We start from the raw sequence: 22784 nt of genomic DNA, 5'->3' as shown, positions 1-22784 counted from the left end.
GTGTGTGAAGGGACGGGGTTTGGTTTTAAGGATTTAATGTCAGTGTATCAGGTCTCCAGCCTGGTTAGAAGTGTGGCTTCTCATCCTGCCCAGTATGTGGGCTGTGCTGCATGTGGTGTGCCATGCCTGGGGAGAGCTGGCTCCTGTACACAGGGAGGGAGGATGGCAGCAGTGCTTCCCAGAGCCTGGGTGCTTCCCAGGATGGTAGACTGAGCCTGTTAGCTCTTGGCCCTGAGGAATTTAAGATGTTGAAGATACCAAACTTGAGGTGAAGTCTGGTTTCTGGTCAATGTCTGGTTTTTGTGCTAGCGCAGACAGGCTCATATTAGCAACAAAAGCCATTGACCTCTTTTTTTGTTTTGCTTCCTTTCATTTTCTTACTCCCTTTGTGTTTTTCCTGGTTTGTCCTTGTGCCAATTCCATTCTCTCCCATACTTCTTTTCCCCCATCAGGTCAGCAGGCATGATGGGGGAAAGGTAATACTTGTTGGGAAAACGGGCAAGCCTAATGTAAAGCTGCAGTATTTGTGAAAGACCTACATAACCCAAGTAAAAGTACTGAAGTGCAGCACTTGGAATGTGTGAGAAATTTATGTACAGCACATCCCAGGCACTGCTGTAGCTGATGATGTGGTAAAGTAGCAGAGTAAGATGACTGGTGACTTTCCTGGATGTGACACTTTTAGTTTACATCTTCAGGTGGAGCAGCGGTAAGACCTCTCCTCTTCTTGCATCTTCCTAGATTGTAAGCTGTGAAGGGCAGGAGTCTGTAAAGTGTCTATGTATGCTGTGGTGCTGTCTTAAATGTCAATCCTCAGTTTGAAAAAAACACTTCTGGGCATAACTGCTGTAATATAAAATGAGCTGTTGGTTTTCAGAGAAGGCTGCAGATAAATTATTGGTGTTAGCCTGTGGCAGGGTCCCTGGAACTCACTGTCAGCCACACACTGTGCTGGTCAACAGCTCTGCAGGGGTCCTCTGTGCAAGAATGGGTAACTCCATTCCTGTCTGGCAGCTGCATTGTTTTGCAGTAAGACAGGAAAGAGTAATCTAAAACAATTAGCCCTGACTTGTAATTAAACCATTATTTATCAAATAAACTCTGTTCTTACCCCTCAACAGTACTTGCCACCGCTCAGAATCATGCAGATTATGGACTGGCCTTTTCCCCCTGGCTCCAGGGAGCAAGTCATGCTTTCACTAGGAGTTTGTTCAGTGAAAAGGCAGCTTTGAGAAGCACAACTCCCGTCTTCTTAATCTTCCCACAGCAGAGGTGATTGAGGTATGATTCTCATTTTATCGGAAGGCACCTGCAAGTGTGCTTGCAAGCAAGGGCTCCTAATTTGTGACCCTGCTGGTACAATACTGCCCTTCTTACTCAGTTCTATGATTTTGTTTCTAACCCAGTTAAAATCTGCAGTGGCTCAGGTGTGGGACTCTGCCTGGACAAATACCTGTGCTCTGTAAGAAATGACACTCCCCATCTTTACAGGTAGCTCAAGAAAGCGAGAGCGATGCAATGTCATTTAAAAGAACTTTTTATTAGTAACGCAGAACAAGAAGTTTCATTTCAGTACCACATAACATGAAAACAAGCAAAGACAATGCTGTTGCCTTTCTCTGTTAGAGCTGATGCCCCAGGCTTAGCTGAAGCTGCACAGATGGTGCATACACAGTGACAGCACAGAAGCAGAAGTTCAAAGGGGAAGGGTTTGTGCTTTGGGTCTGCTAATGTCCAAAAATTGCATTCCTCTTAGGGATTTTCTTTTTTTTCCCCCTTTATTAAAGGAGGGGGTTGGAGAGGGGGAACCAGCTTTCACAGAAATACAACTCAGATGATACACTCCTCATGAATTCCTCGTTTTGCTTTCTCATTCCTAGGGAGCATATCTACTGGCCCTTGCAATAGGAACATGCCTGTCTTAAAATGTCTAAGCCAAAGCTGGGCCTTGGCTGGGGCCTGTAAGCTGGGCCGTGACAATGCAGCCTCTCTCTAGCTCTATGCATCAGCTGAACCGGTGCTCCTTTCCACTAGACTCTGGAAGCCAAGCTCTTGCAGACGTTGCATCAACTCCTGCTCATGTCCTTTCATTCTAGATTTAACAGCCCTTAAAGTGCAAGTGAAAAATCCCACACTTCAGTGTTTGGCTACAGCCTGTTCTGCAAAAGCCAAAGCATCGCTGGCTCCCACAGTGAAGCACTGACCTGACTCTGCTTAAAGAAACACGGGGAGGACCTGGAGCTTCATGTAAACACTACAGCTGCAGGTGTTGGGGGGGCACCAAGAATGTATCTTTTCATACTGGGGTGCTCACCTTTTTGCACCTGCAGGGTCTTGTTTTTATCAAATAAGTTAAAAATCAAACACTTTTTTTTCCAGCTGGCACAGTACATTAAGTAGCCTGCTGCCTCAAAAGACTATCAGCTTCAAAATGTGTCTTTTTTATCAGCTAGGGAAAGATCTATTCCAAATGGTTTCCTCTAGAACTGTTCTACCAAACCTGTCTCACCAACCTTTGCAGACTGCAGTGGCTTCTGTGGTTATTTCAGAGCAGAGCCCAGAGCAGAGCCCAGGCTCCCAGTCTGACACTCAGCTCAGGCAGGGGCTGCGCTTGCAAAACAGCCCGACCAGAGGAGAAGGAGAAAAGTTACTCAACTGCAGTTCTGCGCAAATAAATGAGCAAAGCTACTGCCACCTCACATTTGCCATGTGTATTGGGTAACTATTTAGCTCCATCTCCTGGTTATACCCTATGGCATTTAAGTGTGGACTGCCGTGGTAAAATTCATTCCTATTTGCTTGTCAAAGCATTGGAAGGTTTCAGCCACCTGGAGATCAGTAAACCTCGCAGTGCTGCCACAGAAAGCTGATGGAAAGGGGCAGTGCAGGATCCTATTAGCTTTGACATCGAGTGCTTGTCCCTTCATCAAGCAGCTCTCAATGTTCTTTAACATTGTGTCCCTGTGTCCCTGTTTTTGCAGATGAGGCCCCTGGGGCGCCGCGAGGCTCACAGCTTGTCCCAGCTCAGCTGAGCACCAAGGGCAGCGCTGGGACTTTTCAAGGTGAAGGTGGAATGCAGAGAGAGGCCCCCCCAGGGAGGGCTGTGGCTGCTCACTCACAGCTGGCACCAGTGGGAGCAACCGCCAGAGCTGCGTCCCCCAGCTTACACTTATCTTGGGAAATGGGTTCAGTGCCCCCGCTCTCGTAGTTCTCCTACCAGGAAATCCCAGTCAGTAATTTCAGGTACCCAAAAAAATATGAAACACAGTAGTAAAAAATCCAACAGAAACAACAAAACAGGTCTTTATCGCTGGAATCAATATGCATAAACATTCCCAGATTGGCATTAAGGTACATACATACAAAGTAAGAAGAAATAAACCAGAGCAGCTCCAAGTTATCATTGCGGAAATACTATAAAATGGTATGGTAACATTGATAAAACCCATATGCTGTAGCACCAGAGCACAGTGTTGCAGCACCTTTCCCTCATGCCCGTGTGCTGTCGCTGTATCACAGATGAGACAGAGCTCCTAAGAAACATTCCTGAAAGATGTACAGAGCTGCTGGGTGAGGTGAAGCACAAAGGTAGCAATCAGGAGTCTCAAGCTGGAGCTTCTAAATTAGTTTTAATCTATTGAGCATGCAGCCAGTAACTAACCATAGAAGCTGATGCTAAACTTGGCTAGGGAAAAGGGCGAGCTTGAAAGGGAAGAGAGAACAACATAGTAGTGATAAATATGTCCTGACTTTTGGTTTAAAACATAAGTCAATCAAAAAGCTCTCCAAAAGACTGCCAGCATTTATCTCCCAAAGATGAGGGATGGAGATTTCCCACAGCTTGTGCTACATGCAGGACAAGCTCCCCTCAGCTACAGACCATCAGGGTTGGAAGTAGCAACATGGTAACAGGGAGCTCTCTGTAAATGATGATGGTGTGTTCATCGCATCATTGGGGCTACACAAGAAGTTTTATTGCTACTTGAGAATACTTTGACATGTTTCTGTCCCTTTGTGCAGCCCAGGTGGGGTTCAGCTGTTATTCAATCATTTTCATTAACAATTCTTTGCCAAAAGAAGCACCTTACAGATATTAGAAAGCTGTAAAAGCATGAAAAAGAATACAGAACCTTTCAGCTTCCACACGAATAATTAACACAGACAAGGGCTGTAACGGAAAGGCATTTTATTTTTGCCAAGTAACACTCCTCCCTCCCTGTATAAAGGAAGCAATAGGGAAAGAGAAAAATCCAACAAAGCCCCAGAGCACTGTTGTCAGCAGGGACACTTGAAAGGTCAGGCTTGAGCACCGCAACAAAAAAGGCCTGTTTGCTTCCTCCATTGCTGCCGTGAGGCAGAGCTGGTTTTGAATACTCCACAACAGGGTTCATGCACAAAACAAGACGACTGATGCTGCCAGTGGCATTTTTAACTCCTTGGGTCTCCTATGATAGATTTAAACAGAACTTGGGCATATTAATAAAGTTTTAAAAAAAATAATACTAAAAATTCGTGGAAGGGAGCTGGCCGTGCTAGTCCTGCATTCTCTTCAGCAGTAATTCACACTAAAATGCCTAATGGAGTGCAGACTGCATTAGGGGGCTGGAAGCGTTAACTCTAATAAAGATAATAGCCAACATACATATAAATAAGACTCATTTCCTTTTTAAAACATCATGGGAAGGTCAATCCCCATTGCATGATTGATGGAGACTTCCTAAATATTAATAAATATATTACACATATTTACAAGCTGCGGATTTCATCCACTGCCACTAATCTGGAACTGGGAGCGTGTGTGGGAGGGAGAGGCTGGGCAGCACTGCGGGCTGAGGGCTGCAGCCCCTGCAGGAGAGATGGAACTGCAGCGGATTTGAGATGCCCGTGCACGCAGCCAGATGGAAGGCTAAAAATATTCAGCTGAGAGCCGGGTGAGGAGCAGGCCGGCCTCGCTCCTCTGGCCCTGCTCCTCCGGCACTGCTGGCAAACTGGCCCGTTGCCCTGCCCTCTGCCCAGCCACAGGCAGGGAGGGAGCCAGCTGCCGCCTGACTCAGCACCTTGGAGGGCTTTTTGTCCAGGCCCTGCTCCACGGCAGCTCTGTGTCAGCAACACGGAGCCATTTGTACAGGGAGGGCCAAGGCAGTGCCGCGGGGCCCAGCCTGAGCCCAGGGCTCTTGGCCACCTCAGGCAAGCACAGGCTGGATGGTGCTCCACTGCTCCCCCACAGCTGCCCCCATGGGACAGAGGGACTCAGTTCCCTTCACACACCCAGGATTTACTTAGCCCTTGACCCTGCCTCTTCTATTACATCCTAATTCTCTCTCAAAGGGCAAAATAAACATGCTGGATATGCTGCACCTCAGTGGCTTGAGGATGCCAGGGAAGAGGACAGTGAGCAATTGTAACATGTGGCTGGGGCATTTCCAGGGAAAAACAATAAAAACGGCACCAGGGGAGATGCAAAGTGAGATTTCATGCATTTCTCAATCTAGTTTTCCCGATTCACTGTGCAGCAAACACATGGCCTGGTTTTGGCACAGAAAGAAGAAAAAGTGCTGATGTGACTGAGATCAGCAACAGCAGACCTTTCAGATCAGGCTGTGCCACTCACCTCCTGCAATCCTACATCCTTATCTCGTGCCAGTACTCCAGGTGTTTTAACGTGCAAGACACTTTTCCAGAGGTACCCCGAAGAGAGCTGACCTTGGAAGGGACAGCTACGAGGGAGTGTCAAGCCTTCATCCCTGCTCTTCCTGTTTGCATTGGTTCAGAAAAAAACGACACGTTATTTCAGTAAGCCCTGCATATGCAAAAATTCTCATTTTCCAAGTGGGCATTGAATTAAAAATAAGGTTGGATGAGTCCTCGGAAGGATGAAGGAGACTTTTGCATTTGCTTTTCAAATCAACTGAAAAAGTAGGACATGACCGGCTGCTCCAAAGGCTGCAAGGTCATGTGTGAGCACACTCTGAAAGGGAGGCCTCCTTACTCTGGGCTACAGGAAGCGGCCTGCAGCAGGGCTGGGGCACAGCTACTGCATGGGAGCCAACTACCCCTGGCACCCCATGCCCTCTGCAGCATGCCCTACCAGGGCTGCCGGGGTCTCCTGCCTTCCCGTGGGCTTTTCAATGCACGAGGTTTGGTCAGGAGAATCTGTTTTGATTAATACGTCTTTAAAGTCATGTTATGGAAATCCAGTCCCAGCTACTTTGGAGCAGTTCTGAGGTATCTCTCATTAATCCGAAGTATAGAAATGTTAATAAATAGATCTGAAACTCCTCTGCTACATCATTCTATAATACACTGCTATATAGATATTAAATATGCCTCAGGGTATTAAAAAATTCATGAAAAAGTTACAGTAGTTGATTTTCAAGTATTAATAACTTGGCTATGTTAGCTTGTTTGTAAATACCAAAATGATCTGGCCCCAAATTATTGACTAAACTCTGGCTAAGCCTGAATTTTTAAAAAAGTATTCTGAGTATAAAAAAAAGAAAGTGCAAAAAAGCGTAAGATGTCAGTTAACATCGTGACATTGTCGGAATTCCTCAGCAACTAGTCTAGCACTCTTTTGCGAGTGAATTGAAAAGAGAAAAAGAATGAAAAAGATTAATGAAAAAAAAAACCCAACAGAGAGGTTGCTCCCAATCCGAGACAGCACTGTCTCAAATTTCAGCAGAACACAAATTTTTACAGCCAAGTTATAAACCCCAGAAAAAATGGGGTTCTCAGTGGATATGCCGTCAGACGTAACTATAGCGGTACTTTTGTGCTCCGTTATAGTACAAATGTACACCTTACCCTCTGTTTTCTCTGAGTAACCACAAGAACAACTTTACAAGTATTCAGTTAAAATTAGAAGCCTCCCTTATTTCCCATCCTCCCCATAAACTGTACAACTCTGTCTACTAATAAAATTCACTGCTACTAGTAGTCATCATCATACATTCAAGAGAGAAAGTAAACTACTAAAACCTGCTCAGAAGACATTTAGAAGTACACTAAGGCTTCAAAAGTAGAGCAGCTCAGGGGAACAGCCAACCACACGGGCGAAGAACTTTGTTGCCTATATTGCCCTCAGACACAGTCATGTGCTGAACCCTGATCTCAGAGTAACCGAAAGAATTCCACAGAAAGATGGTTTTGACCACAGTCGCTCACACTCAGTGTCTGGTGTGCAATAATAACCCTTTGCTGTTTCAACTTGGATGTGAGCATTACTAGGGGGGTAATGCCAATATGACTTACTGTTTGCTACTGTGCTAACTCTGACACTTTGTTAGATGTGGTTCTCCATTAAACATATGTTTTCAGCACATCTCCTGAAAAATGATTCAAAGCATGGTTAAAAAAAGACTGAAAGCAAGAAAAGGCTTTCTAGTTTCAACACAGACATAAAAAAGAGGCAACAATTTCAAACTATTGATTTTCTTCCCGTGCGAGCAGCTGCCCCGTTGCGTATCATTCTGCACAGATCTAAACGTGGTGTGGTGTGTCTGTGGGAACTGTTGGGGTAGGAAATCCTGTGATCACAAGCCAGTCGAGTGAAACGAAGCAACGGAATGAGAATCCAGTTTCAGTGACCTTGCTCATGGACGATGACCTCATGAAGACAAAAGCAAAGGGAAGAAAGGCACAAGGCTCAGATCTCATTGATAGTCCTTTCAGAGGGGCAGTACTCAGAGGTTCCCGGGGACGCCATGTAGAAGGACTGTGTTTTCCTTTTTAACCTGGCTCGCTTGTTGGCCAGAGACAGGCTGCGCCGGCTTGAATTGATGATTTCTGAAATAAACTTCTTGCAGTCCACACACACCTCCATTGTGCTCCAGTCCTCCATCAATTCTTTGGGAAACTCTTCGTGTGATTTATCCACAGATTTGGACCTTGAGGTCAGCCTGAAAGGCAAAAGAGTGGGACTCGTCACATGATTTAGCAGCACAGCAGTGAGCCCCAAGGGCCGCCTTCAGGCAACGGCACATCAGGACAGTCGTGATTTAAATCTTCCTTTCTTCTGTGCCAAAAAATGACACCAGGAGGCCAAACACCAGAGATGACAGCATCTGCTGTCATTTAACAGAGAAGGGCACGTGTAGTACTTCTGACTGTGGCAAAACCAACCTTACTAATGACTATATATAGATGATGCATTTGTCTAACTTAACACACCATTGTAACACTAGCGATTTATGCAGAGAGTTTATGCAAGGATACTGTAGATCCCTTCAAAAAGGATAATTTCTTTTGTATTTAATTTCCTGGGTTAGCTTTGTCAACCATCTGTGTATAAGACATATAACCAGTAGATAATATCAAAGTAAAATAAACCAGTGAAAATCAGAATTAGAAAAATTAGGGGAAAAAAGAATAAATCTGTACAAGACATCACTGAATTCCCAGTCAGTGATTCGAGCCTGCAAGTTCTCTCTCTGGATAATCTATTCACACTAGGAAAAGACATGCTAAGGATATTTTTGCAGAGGTGCTACAGGTGCTACAATCGCAGACTAATTTTTCACCTGCAATGTGAAGGTTTAAGACACACTGTTAGTATTACTATTTCTGTCAGTCAAAGCAGTGATTTGATTGACAGAAGAGACACGGATTTTCAGGCTTCAGTAAAGTTATGACAAGCATTAGAAACATTGCCAACTGCAAAACAGACAACTTCTTTTTAATGACTGATAGCTCAATCTGAAACACTTTTAAATGATTGACAGCTCCATGTTAAACAGTTAAGAAGCATCTGCAACAGATACAGGTGAACTAGGGTTGTTTCTCACCTGGACATGCTCCGCAGGGAATGGTGGTGACTGGTAGAGGGTTTTTCCGGCCTCATAAAGCTTTCTCCTCTTTGCAAGGTTGAAGGTCCCAGTGAGAAGATGGGGAGAGTAGAATATGGCTTTGATGGCAATCGCATCTGTTGAGAACAGCAGAAGGAACATGCAGTATCATTACAAAGACTACAGCTTCTCAGAAAGGATCTAACCATAAGTTTACTTACTTACTTTTTTGCAACACTGTGAACATACAGGCCTGTGTAAGAAAGCAAGAGCATGAATCATTTCATTTGGCAAAATTAGACTTAAATTAAGAATAAAGGATAAGTATTTTCAGGAGTTAGAATCCTCCTGTAACCTCCATATTTTTAAAGCTTCTTTAATGTAATAACTTCAGTCAGAACATAAAATCAAAAGCAAGGAGAAATGCTAAACAAGAACTACACTAAATTTAAAAACACAAAGAAAGAAAAAACTGTTTCTCCTTTAAAGAAAACTCCTTTGGCGAGTGAGGCAATAAGTCAGTGATTGCATAGATCTGGAATCTATGGAATTATAAGCTGTTAAAATTTTTCATTTTGCCTGCAAATGAGTCCTTTTCCCTTCTCCCACCACCAATATTCAAAAAATAAACCCAGAAGTAAATTGCCTTGAAATATTTTCCCCAACAGCAGAGATTATGAGACTGTTTATTGGTGGGTCGGAGTAAATTCCATCTCACTCTCCCATGAGCATAAGAATCAAAAGGAGTGTTTCACTTTTAGCCAGGAGTTTGAGCCCGAGGAAGTAATTCCATCACTTTGGAAGGAACTCAGTTTGCTTTTTTGTTTGGTTGTTTTTTTTTAAACATTGACTGTTACAGAAATAAAAGCAATCAACAGTATACAGTGGAAACATTTGAGGGTTTCTAACACATAAATCGGTATTTTTTCCTTCTGAAACAGTACTCAGTTATTAACAGGTATTAAATATTTACCTCTTACAGAACTGACAAGTGTAAGACCAGGTAAAGAAAGAAAACCTTCTTGTTCGACAGCAAAAGCAGAGCTAAAAGAAGAACAGAGAAGGGCATAATGTCAGGCAAAGTCCCACATAGTAATACTTTATCTGTCAGTTGCTATCAGCGAGACCACAGTTACAGTGCTACATCCAGTTCTGGGGCCCATGCTTCTAAGATCATATTGAACAGAATGGTCCAGAATTGTATCTTCATATATTTAGTAATACTCCTTCAATTGTTTACCTAAACAACTGCCAATAAATCATTAACTTTTTTTTCACTTGTCCTCCACTGAGCTTATATCACTACCGCACAAAGAAGCAACAGGAAAGTAAGAGTAATGGCGGTAAGGAAGGGTAACTGTTACAACTGAAGAAGGCAAGAACAAACAGGCATAAATTCAGTCATGAATATATTTAGGCTGGAAATGGTTCCCAGCCATCCAGGTGAGGTTCTGGGACATCAAGTTTTTTGCCTGTGGTAAGGTCTGTCAATTTTTTTTCCAATCCTATGTTCTTGAAAACTAAAGGATGCACAAGAAAGAGCTGATATAACACTCTTAATTGAATAAAACCTGCTTTACGGTGGGATAATAAATCCCATCTACTCAGTTTATTGAAAGGAGGTAGGGATCACAGCTTAAGAACATTTCTTGGAAGGAAAGGCTTGCAGTCAAATGCAAGATAACATACAGAGATCCAGAGACTCAGGTGAGGCTAGATAAATTTGGTTAGAAATAAAAGTGATCCATTTTAATAGTGGGGTAAACTACTTAATGCATCAACTTACTTTGAGATTTGACAAAAGCTCATTACTGAGCTCAATATATCATGACAACATGCAACAGGTGAATCTAATGACATTTTAAGATTCTTGTTCGTCTGTCTTAAATGTATTAGGTCTCTAAATTAAATCTGCGTACTGGACACAAGTAAGCCTGTAGGTAAATTACAATGTGAAGTCAAAACACATTTGCTGGAGGTGTTCTAAAAGCACACGTCAAAAGTAGGAGAAAAGGACACTGCTTCTACTGGTAAATACCAAATCCCAATCTGTAGTTTACAGAAAAAAATGTGTTAGGTGATGGGTCCTCTAATATTAAACCTCCTTCTGGGCACACCTGACTTCTCTAAAGGTTTTCATTCCCTCTTTGCTTGACCATAAGGATTCATATGAAAAACTTAGAGTTGCCCACTGCTATCTGTAACTCTATTTTCTGGAATAGAAGTGCTAAGCAATACTGCAAAAGGCATGGGGACAGAAATCACTTCAGTCAATGAAGTTTAAAACATACATATGGTCTCATAATTGGAAACACTGCTGCATTTTTATGGAGAATCTAAACAAATAAGCTGTTTCTCTGAAAAGTTTTGATGCTTCTGCACATAATTCAAGGAAGCTGACCCATGTGTTAAAACATTTAGGGGGATGTTTGGTGGACATATGTTCTTTCTCTCCAATACGGGGTATGAAATAAATATGTGAATAGGAGGCTTGTGTGACCAGCCTTTCTTAGTAAGCTTTGGAGCCTCCACAGAGTTATCCTTACCTTTCCTTTCTTGAGAGCAGTGTAGACATCTTTATATTGCTGGTACTTCTCCAGCTCTGCCTTCACCAGCACCTGACGGATGTGCATGACCTCCTCCACCGTCAGAGCCAGACACTCCACCGGGTAACAAAATTCCTCCTGGAAGCCAAAAAACCTGTGTTATTTCAAAAACACATCGCTTCTTCCAGAGTTCAACCTAGACAACCAGCCACCTGGTTAGTAACTCCAGAAACAAAGGGTTTCTCCCTTCAAACTGGAATAGCACTGGCTCATTCATGGGCATCACATGAGTTCCAAACCATTGGAAACCGCCTAAGTGTGATCTAAACAGTGTCATCTTCAGCCTTCAATAACAATGATGGTTTTCTTCATCTTTCCTCCGCAAATCACTTGACCCTTCTCTCCCGTTTGTCTTTTATTATAAAGATTTGTTTAAATCCGATCAATGTTCAGGTTTATAACTTGAAAGGGAAAAGATAATTTGGCAGAAAACATTATTTTTAAGTATACCTTTTGAAGGCATGCAGTAGCTCTGAGATTTTGTGATGCCCAGAGTGGCCGAGGAAAGTTGTTAGTAGCCCATTCTAGCAGAAATTTTTATTCAGAGGTACCATGTCTCAGTGCTCACGTGATCAGAATCCCACCAAGGCTACAGAAAGTTAAGTCAGTTCAGGCAGAGAAGTTCTCCTTTCCACCCCAGGAAAGTAATGGCAGCAGTTTGAGCTTTATAGTGTAATCTTCAAATATAAAGCAGGAGAACGGGTTATCCAGTGTTGTGTTATTAATGGCAGAGACTCAAATACAGACTAACAACACAACTTCCGCTTAGAAATTTTTGCATCTGCTCCAAATGACAGCCTTTAGGAGAATATTGAGAACTCTTGAATTTGGTACCAGAGAATAAAAAACCACACCAACCCAATTTGTAATCCAGCCCTGTAGTTGATTATACATTTCCAACAGAAAGACAGAAACCTCTGTGGGAACTCCCATCGCTTTATGCTTAGTGAACCTTTTCAGTCAGCCTGGAGGGGCTACTGTGAGGTAAAGACAATGACATGTAACGCTCACTGAATAAATGAAGGAAATTTCTCCTGCAAATACAAAGACGCAGCTGACAGTTTGGAGATCTCGTTTATGAATTGAAGTGATGAATTGGATTAGTAGTGAAATGCTCGATTTCCACATACTCAAGCGGTCTGTTCTGTCTTTCCATTGGATTGAAATGAAAATCTTTCTAAGTTGCAGACCTGGCAAACATTAGCATTTAGGAACCACCACATTTTTAAAAACTGTTGTCTTACCTATCTAGAAAGGGAACACAAAAGAAACTTCACTCTGTTTAAGGTACCCCACAAAAGACTAGAATTAACTTTGTTACATTTGCCAGCTAAACCTTTAGGGTACAGAATCGCTACTTTTCTGAAAAGAAGAAACGGCATCAAGCGCGGCTGCACCTTGCTCTGAGGTGGAAAGCTGCACAAGCCCAAACAAAATAACTTCTGTTCCATACGAGCAACTTTACAGCTAACCAGCAGCTCTCAGCTTTTCATTCATATGGGTTCTTCCCATAGCAACTGGCTCGCTATGGAGAAGGCACTGCTGGAGGCTGGGGTGAGGCGGGAGAGGAAGTGGGTGGGAAAGGGTGATGCACACAATGCCAGCAAAGCCCCTCCACTCTGCATCGTGGGAGACTGAGAGAAACTGTCCGAGGTGAATGAGGCTCACTGAATGCCTGTAATCAATCAGAGCTCTAAGTCCTTTAGAAATAGGTTTCTTACTTGAAGCTCTTCCTTCCCCCTCATGAATGCCCATTCCTTTAATTTACTGAACGATGACGTCAGGCAATATTGCTCCTCTGAAGAAAGTCTGCAGATAGGTGTAGAGCAGGTACTAGGGGAATAGTGTGGGCCTGTTGTTGTACCAATCAAAAATTATTATCACTAAAGCGAACAGATAGCCAGCAGGCAACGGGGGAAACATAGAAAATGTTCACATGTTTAAATGCTAATGTTTTAATTCCAGAGGTTACACAAGGACAACAAAATGTTAATGCAACATTAAATGAAAGATAAATATTATGCTGATTTCAGAAAAAATGATGTTTTTTTCCCCCCTTTTTGGACTAGAAATAAGTACACAAGAAAATCTTTTGTTTCCATGCTACCTCGAAGGCACTGAAATTAATTAAAATTGCACTAAGCACTGACTAAACTTCATTAAACCAGGTTGCTTTGGACTTACTGCTCAAACTTCCAACCATAATCTACACTCAAGTTGGGCAGCTCCCAGTGAGAGAACTTCAGCTCTCTGCAACACTTGCATACAACAGACTATACTAAAGGCAAAATGTGGTTTGAATGGTCTCAATTTTCTGGAATTGTATTCAGTACTCATTTTAATATGAAAGATGTCTGCATTCTCATTTTAAAAGAAAAACAAAAATCTTACTTAAAAATAGGATTTGGAACTTGAATTTCGGAGATCCTTGTAAGAATTGGCTTAACACTTTGACTGGGCAGTGTTATTATACACACTGTAATAGTTTAAGGTGTATATACGTGTAATTTTTCTTTTTACTGGGGAAAAGCGGGTAGTAAGAACTATATTACCCATAATGTGAAATAAAGTGCTTCATATGTCATTCTCAGCACACACGCACCTAATAGCTCCTTGCGACTAACACGTTTTTACACTAATGTATTCCTTGTAAAACTTCTCATTAAAGGATGTCACTGGGCACTCGAATGGGCTGCCCCAGTAAAAACATAATACCAACAGGCACCGGCTTGGCATTGAAATTCTGCAACCCACAATTAGGCAAGCACTCGGAACTTTCGTTGCTTTTGCAGACTAAAGTTTCTAAGAAGTCAGATAGATATCTCAACTATAAACTGTCCTGAAACAGGTTTAATACTTTCACTAATTGGTTGAGACAAGAAGTGGGGGAAAAAAATATTCTTCTTCAATTCTGCTTAGGGGTAAGTGAATCAGTTTTTCTTCTTAATGGATTTGCCTCCCCTACACAGCTACAGTTATTAGTCATTCTGCATAGCTATTAGTTTTTCTGCAACTTATGATATGTAAATGTGCCGAGGACCAAAACCATGTGTACGTTTTCAAGTGAAACAGATTGCAAATGCCCTTCCATTCTACATAGTGTATCGTCTTAGAAACATAAAACCTTATTGTTTTCAACATAGTCCAAGGATTAGAATAGTTTTGCTGGATTTTTGCTGCAGGATCTTCATGTGCTGTAAGGTTTAAGGTCTGTCCCATTGATAATCTCGTGATGTTGCATTTTTAGTTTGCTGTCCTTTCAGTACTGATTTCTTTTCCCCGTGAGGTGATTGAAGACACACAAATATCCTACACACATTGAAATCAAAATCAATCAGGTGCAACGTCCCAGCCTAAGCTTTAATTCTTGCCACAGCTTAGGAAGTGCTCCCCTAGGAGGGAACATGCTGGTGAAGGTGATTTCCAAAGCCAGCAAAAACAGCAAACCTTTGAGGGTTTCCACCTGCTGGAAAAAGCTCTCTCACAGAGATAGTACATAGCCCCTGCCACCCCACACATGGCTGCTTCAACGGGATGAGAGCTGAGCAGAGAAGCTGTTTGCATAGTTGAAAAAAGTGGTCTGAAAGTCATCCTTGGAAATAAACTGGTTATCCTAGGAACCTGAACAATAGATAGGAAGCAGAGAAGCGAATGCTGTGTATAAATGAAACCATTAACTTTGGTCCTCTGAGTCATGAAAAATAATAATGATAATAATAATTAAAAAAGCAAACAGACTACAAAGGCATTCATATATACATCCCAAAACACTGGCTTCATCTCACCTATTGGGCACCGAGTCAGCTCACTGCAGTGAGCTCACCGTCAGGTTGAGCCCTGGGAAAATCCCTGAGCTGTCCTGCCTTTCCACATAGCCCTGATAGGGTGACATATCAAAAGAACTACATTTGGCATTTTTCCAAGTCTGTTTCCCCTCCCCATCTACTTAGCTCTAACTCTCTCTGTCTGATGAGATGCCAGTTCACAAACTCCATCGTTAGTATGCACGACAGACCAGTTTCTCCCTAATCCTGCTAAGAGACTGTAGCAAGCTCCTGTCTGTTTTCACTGGCACCAAGAGCTACTTATTGTCGAGGCCTCTTTCACCTTGGAGAGGAACTGCAGTCACGGGAGCAGGTGATAAGAAATGAAACTCCATCAGTCCTGGGGGAAGGGATGAAGAAGTGTGAAGTGAAATAAAAAGAAAATAACGTTCTGCAGTTATAGCGAGGCGTTTGCTTTGGGAACGGCCATGTTACATACGCAGCATCTGGCGCAGCCGCTGAAAGAAGCTGGCATCCCTCTGGGGAAGGAAAGACTTGCAGTAAGCCAAAGCATGGGCCTGGCCCAGTGCCAGCATAATCAAAAACCATCTACCAAAACTAAAACCAAAAGTACTGTGGGAGTTGTCTGTCCCACCCTAGAGGGCACTATTGCCAAGTTAAAGAATTCACTCTCGAAGCATCGAACAAAACAAGTTCTTAGTGATTTTCCTTCTTCCTCACTTCATAACCAAAACCAAGACCTGTGACAGATCTTTAAAGACTTTTTAAAAAAAAAAAACAAAACAAAAAAGAAACCAACAAAAAAACCCCCAAAGCAAAATCAACAAAACTCCAAGCACAAAAGAACCTAGTAAATCTTTTCCACAATAGCCTGACTTAGCTAAGGGCTTTTTCTCCTTTTTCCTTTAGTATTTTTAAAAGGGAGCAAAATAATTGTATTCCTTTTCTGCAATGGTTTTATTTTTTATAGATTTTTCTAGGCATATGTCAGTGAACATACTGACAGAGAGAAAATACATATATGTACAAAAAGGTCCTGTTAAGAATTTGTCTGGCCTATTTAAAATAACAGCTTCATAGATAAGATTTTTAAATTGCATGATCCCCTCAGATACATATGAGATCAATACTACGATGTAACATATTTAGGTACACTAAAAGTGTGATGGAGCAAATGCCTTGGTATAACATATCATGCTTTCTCCCTTCCTCCCTTCAAACAAAATGTCTGTGAATGACTCTGGTCCTGTCAGAAAATAAAGCTTGTGCTTCCGCATAACACTGAGTGCAGAAGGTGATGATAGGGCAATCCATTTTATATGGCAGTGTCATCAAATGTGTGCTCCCTCAGTTCTGGTGCAATCCGTTCTTCTCTAAGTTCTCTTTGGCAGAAGAAGTCTACTTGTGTGTTTATCAACATGCTGCTACCTGACCTTCACAAGGAATGAGAAACTACATTCTGCTTTGAAGGATATAATAAACAAAATCCAGCAGACTCTCTGCAAAGAAGAGGAGAAAGCATGTGGTGGGAATATTTGGGGATTACTTTCTTGCTTAACTGTTCAAATTCTTCATCTAACAGGTTTGGATCCTGGCCACCATCTCTTGTGCCAACCAGAACATTCTTCAAAGCCCATTAATAACCCTGCACTAAAAGATAGGGCAAGTGAATATTCCCTTCCTTTCAAAACCAGGATGTGATTATCAATTTCCCTATTCACCAGCACCTCACAGGGCGTACTTCGAAACCCTGCTGGTAGGAAAAGAGACGAAGAACATATCTTGCATGAAATTACAAAGCACTAATCAGTATGTCAGCACAAATGAACCAGGACTTCATACCCTTTGCTGGTTATACTCTGTTGGAAAACAGTTCTCAATTAAAGCTAATTGATCAAATGTACTGTACTTTCTTTTCAAGCAGTAACACAGGTTTTTGCCTCAGTAACTTCAACAACAGACAAACCTTAGTTTGGATTACTGAAAGAGCTTTCACATATATAAACATTGCTACAAAAGTTCTTAAGATGGGAAGAAATCATTCCATTCATTCAGTCATACTTCCAACAACTAAAACATTCCCCCAAATCCCAAAATAGATCCACTGCTTTGGAATTGTCTCCATTCAAATGGAAAATCAGTAAGGTGAAGTTCATCTGCATTGGTAACATTCTGAAATAAAACCAAGATATGTGGCTTTACCCAGGGTCCTAATCAAAGTGCAAATGTTTTCTGAGGCACCTGTACCTGGTATTTTGGATAAATATGCTAGAGAGACAAAGTTCAAATCTTGATTTCAAAATGTCTTTAGTAGCCAAGGGCTGTTTCTGAATTGAGGAGTTTTCTTTGAGTCAAGTTCTAATCACACTGAAGCCAAGTTTTAATTTTCATTATACTCTTAGCATGCCTCTTTTTCTCTCTCCTACCACCCCCTCCACTTACAAGTGACCTGGAGCTCTGTTTTGAAGGTGGTAGGAACTGCCTCACATTGGTTGGCGTTTCCTTTTCAATGGAGTGTCGTCTCTGAGGTGGCTGCCGTCTCTCGGGCTGTGGTGTAGATGATATGGGCAAGAACTTCGGTGGCACTAAAGATTCAACCAGCATAAAACAATAAGTTATTTTAAGACTACTGGATACGTTGCTCAGCACTTAAACCAGCCACTGGTTTGCCAGAATTCCTGCTCTTGGTGGCTGAAGTTACACATCCATACTCAGAACGTCTTTGAGACAGATATCACATACATCACGTTTTCCAGATTGAGAGAACAGGAATACTCATTAAATTAGCAAATACAGGCATGCTACTGTCCAGTCACCATTGAACACAAATTCAGTGTTTCAGGGTATTTGCTTATTCTACTTATTTCACTATCATGCCCAGAAAATACATGTACAGATCACACGTTTCATTACAAAATCTTCCCAGTGATATTAAAACACTTTGGGGAAAAAAGAAAAGAAAGATACTGTTATACAGTAAAGCCTCCAATAACTGTGCAGGGAAAAAATCAGAACAGGTCCTCCCCTCTTCCCAGTAGATACTTACGAGAAATACTGGTGGTTGCTATGTGTGATTCAAACAAGTACATTCACTGTCACGGCGACAGAGATGCAGAAAACATTTACATTGTTCTTAGGTTACAATGCGTTTCTGCAGCAAAAAACTCTTTTGTGAGATAAGCATAGCTAAACTACTCCCCATCCATTTGAGACTTTCTCTACCGTTCCACATCAACTTCCAAGTATGAAATCTTCTGTTTCACAAAGGTATCTCTCATCAAAACTCACTCTTTCTGCTGTTGGTGCCTTCTTGAGAGGGGTCTTCCACTTGTGAAGGGGAGATGCTGCTGCTACTTGCTGATCGGTGCACTGATTCCTCCTGTGTCACAAGAGGAAAAGAAACAGAATTCCTCAAGAATTGTTTCTTCTTCTTTTACTGCTTCTTAGCACAAAGAAATCACAAGCTATCAAAAGTATTTTGCACCACTCAACCACTCAAAGCCCTAGAAGAAGACCTGAAAAAACACTGACTCTACATAGCACTGAATAAGTGCAGTTTTCAATGATCAAACTGGGATAAATGGTACATGGTTGGAATTCAGTGTATTTAACTATTGTGTGAAAGAATATGATCAGGAAAGAGGTGCATGAATCCATTTTAACCTCTTAATTTTTCTCCTTGTATTCAAGGACTTCTGAGGATTTGCAGCTAGAGTAAATACATTACTTCAACTTCATATATCATACTGGCAAGGAATCTGCACTTGGATTTCCCTGGTCTCCAAAGGAGAGCCACTCATACAAGTGACTTGGGTAAAGAGAAATTAATCTGATCTGCACTGCACTGTTCTCCAACCTCTGATCCTGGTGTGTTTCTCCTTTCTTCTGTATTAAAAAGAAATCTTATTCATTATATAAGCATGTTTAATCACAACAGCCAAAAGCAATTCTGGCAAGACAAATAAAAGTAAAATGGGCTTTGATTAACACCTTTCACCTATCTTAAGCATTATGCCACCCAAATTATTAAATCCTTTACTTTCACCTAAAACATGTCTTCAGCCACCAGCTACTAGCAAGATACAGATCATCACAGGAGCCTCCCAAAGGAATAGAGTTGAAGGACTGAGTGTGAATGCTCTTTAGCTCTAATGTGGATGCTTTTAATCACAGAGACTTAAATCATTTAAGTTGTCAACATTTACAGATCAAGCAAGTGACTTGCTCTATAACTCACTAAGTGGCTGAGCTGCTCTCTCATAGACTTCCTTAGTTGTGTGAATTGCAAGAAGGAAAACCTCTACTGGCTGAAAAGTTGCCTTCTTTGGTAACAGACAGTCAGAAAAGCAAAGCTGGAAGGATCATCTCCATGAGCACCATGCTCCGTGAGCATTAAAGGACAGAGGCCTCCACAAGGTCTCATCAGGTGACCTGTACTCCATGCTTAGCCCAAGGGTATGTGTTGTAGGTGAGGACACTGGGATGTGTACTGTTCCCATCTATACGTATGTCACAACAGTAATTTTCAAAGGGACTCAAACCAGCTCAGATCCCAAAACAATTATATTTACTTTTTTGCATCAAGTGTGACCCCACAAAACAGTCGCAATGGGAAGCTTGTAGGGGAATTTGAGCAGCACATTTAGCAACATCAGTTGTTTTACTTCCAGAAGCCAGGACTGTTTAACTACAGAGCTAGCTCAGATAGCTTTGCATACAACTGCTTCATGCTGTGTGGTTGCCTTAAAACATCACTGAAGAATCTGTAACACAGTTGGATGCACTGTTCTTTAGAAAGGGCCCAATTGTCTTCACAAGTCCAGAGCTAAACTCTTAAATTTTGTGAAGGAGAATAATTCCTGTACAAAGGAAACCACTAAACTCTTCATTTTTAGAATTCAAATTCTTTTGAGTGGAAGATTAATTTCCCATTGCCAGAGAAGCTAACAAAGTAAGACAAAGAACTAAGGACTTCTCTGTGGCCAAGATCTACAAGAAAGATTTGAGAAGTTACACTTCTTGTTCTAAAGAATGAGAGGAAATGAACTCTCAGGGCAAATGTCTAAATATAAAAAATAGTAAGTATAAACAATCAAGCCAGGGAGAATAGAAAGCAGGAGTATGTTAAATGTGACATCCTACTCAGGCAGCAGGTATTCCTGGTCTGCCAGTTTGAACTACTTTTTCTGTGCACAAACACATGTCCTGAAATGCTACTACTGTCCTACGATTTCTCAAACATGGAAGGCTTTTCTAAGAATGAGATCTTGTGCAGGAAGTACTGATGAACCATCATAAGAATTTCTTCATATCCAGATAGTAACTGTTGACTATTATGCGTAAAAGATTAGTATTAGATTGGTATGTCTCTTTACCACACAAAGTAAAGTTGCACTTCTTGGTCCCCCTCAGAAACTGTGATTCTAGTGGCAATGCAGAAAAAAAGCAAGGACAGAAAGCAGGAACTGTTTGTACAATATTCATCCTTGCCAGCAAATGGGCACAGGGCTGTATCACACCTTCACTTTCACCTCTGGCTGGCATCACTGAGTGTTAGGGTGAGGCATGGTCTGCATCACAACACATCTGAGAGAAGAACAAAGGCGATGCAGGGGGAAGAAAATGCCTCTGCATCATAGCTCATTTGGAGGTCCACAGCTCAGCAGCACAGATATTTGCAGCCTGTAATTTAGGGCGTAACATAGCCTTAATTTAACTCCCAGGGAGTAACCTGAAATAGGTTAGGCCCAATTCAAATTGCAGGCAAAGAAGTGGCCGAGTCATTTCTAGGCAATCAGGCCAACACACACATTCTTCTGTGTGCTACATACAAAGCAAAAGTCAGGAAAGAAATAAGACATTTGACAGAGTGATCTGCACTTTTTATGTCCCACCCCTATCATCAGCTTGGAAAATTTCACCCAAACGTCCTTCAGTTTGTTTATTTGCACCACTTTAGGACTGTTCTTGAGCCCCAACCAATATTCTGCTGAGTATCTTTATTGTCTTATTTGCTTCACCAGCTACTTGTGTTGACTCAAACCAGTACAGCTTTGTTCTCCGTGACAGCTCAATGTGGCTGATTTATTTTCAATTTATCTTTTGCTGTACGTGTCAGAGCTTATGGTATACAACTTTGCTTGCCTACACAGTATTCCTTAATCAATAGTCTCAATCAGTTGTCTTATTTTCCCCTCTGACAAGAACCACTTCTTGTTTCCCTTCACAGAATTTTCCTTTACCGATTTCTGCTCATTTTTCCATGTGAAACATCATGCTGCATTAGCTTCAGGATGTATGGAGCTACAAGCTGGGAAGCCATAAGTTCAAGATCTAACAGGCCTTAATATTCCTGCATCCTGCCCAGCTTCATTCATATTAACAAAACCTCCTACAGCCTCCATTGTAATTTTAAAGACTGCTGAGACATTTCAGAATGCAAATCTCTTTTGCTTTCAGAATAGATGTACCACATTATGCACCCACACAAGTCACCCATAGGATAACCCCTAAAACAAATACAGTCAGCTTTTGTAGATGAAGAAATATGCAGAGATACATATATTTCTCCCCATCCTCCTGTCTTTCAGATCAGATGCCTTTGTAAGCTTCCTGTCAGGAAACCCTTCCTTCCCCATTTACTGGAGAGAAAGAGAGTCAGGGAAGACTGCCTTCACCAGGCAAAAGTTAGCCTCTGTGAATAAACCCTGCCTGCGTGTGCTTCCCAGACAGCTTAACTTTTAGAAAGGTTCAAACTCAATTAATAATACTACTGATTCAGAAGTCATTCTGATTCTGGAAGATGCAATGTTAGTGCTTCTTGAGCTTTATATATTATGCAGCTTTTAAATTAGAGAGATTTTTCAAGCTTTACTCCTTTTTATGCTTTTAAAATCTTTAACTCTGCATTTCATAGGCAATGGATTCAAAGTTGTTTCTCCATTTAAGTGGTATTTGCTTGTCTCTATCTGCAAAGCATTTGTCAGATGTTACTTCCCAGGCCTATACAGCTAAAGCACTGACATTTGCACTAAACTGCAATCCCTCTGGCACAGCTGATGTTCTTTATTTAACAGCTGGTACAACAAAGCTGGCCTCCCACCTGAGCCCATCAGTGGCAGCTCCTGCATGGGTGCCAGAAGGCTGCAACACATTTGCCTGCATTCCCAAGAGCATAATTGCTGCATATACACCGTGGACAGATACCAGGCATTTAGAAAAATAAGTAAGCACTAGTTTAAGGCCAAAATGTAACCTTTCAAAAGGATATTCTCATTTTTGAGGTCTGATCTAATATTTTTGAACTTCTGTGAGCTGACAAAGCAGTCATTCAGGAAAATTCGGATGAAAATTTGCCAAGTCATTTCTCAGCTGATCAGCAAATTAGGGAGTAAAATTCAGTTCTGACAAATTGAGAAGCAAGATGTGTCCCGATGTTTTTACCTCTGAATCTGAGCTGTCAAGTTCAGCCAACGTGGGAGCCTTAAGAAGTCTCTTGCGTTGCACTGTCGCCTGCATGGCCCCATTCTGCTTTCCTTGTGGTGACAGGCCACCGTTCACTACAGAGGCAGCCACTAATTTTCTTCCAGCCTCTGGTGTAGTTACATCTA

General features: G+C 41.8%; 1 protein-coding gene across 1 annotated transcript in view; it reads right to left on the bottom strand.

Moving 5' to 3' along the window:
- Positions 1-2438: 2438 nt before the first annotated feature.
- Positions 2439-22784, bottom strand: part of SPIRE1 (spire type actin nucleation factor 1) — a 132415-nt gene continuing 112069 nt past the window's right edge. Inside the window, exons 9-16 of the mRNA XM_061994452.1 lie at positions 22618-22781; positions 18463-18553; positions 17617-17759; positions 11330-11467; positions 9757-9827; positions 9009-9036; positions 8784-8920; positions 2439-7898 (exon numbers count right to left, since the gene is read on the bottom strand). Of these exons, the coding sequence (XP_061850436.1) occupies positions 7646-7898; positions 8784-8920; positions 9009-9036; positions 9757-9827; positions 11330-11467; positions 17617-17759; positions 18463-18553; positions 22618-22781 (1025 nt within the window). The 3' untranslated portion in view covers positions 2439-7645. The remainder of the gene's footprint in view (positions 7899-8783; positions 8921-9008; positions 9037-9756; positions 9828-11329; positions 11468-17616; positions 17760-18462; positions 18554-22617; positions 22782-22784) is intronic.

Source organism: Colius striatus, chromosome 4, assembly GCF_028858725.1.
Source record: "Colius striatus isolate bColStr4 chromosome 4, bColStr4.1.hap1, whole genome shotgun sequence".
NCBI classification, from domain to species: Eukaryota; Metazoa; Chordata; class Aves; order Coliiformes; family Coliidae; genus Colius; species Colius striatus.
Note: the sequence above shows the minus strand (reverse complement) of the source record. Positions and strands in the feature narration are given on the sequence as shown.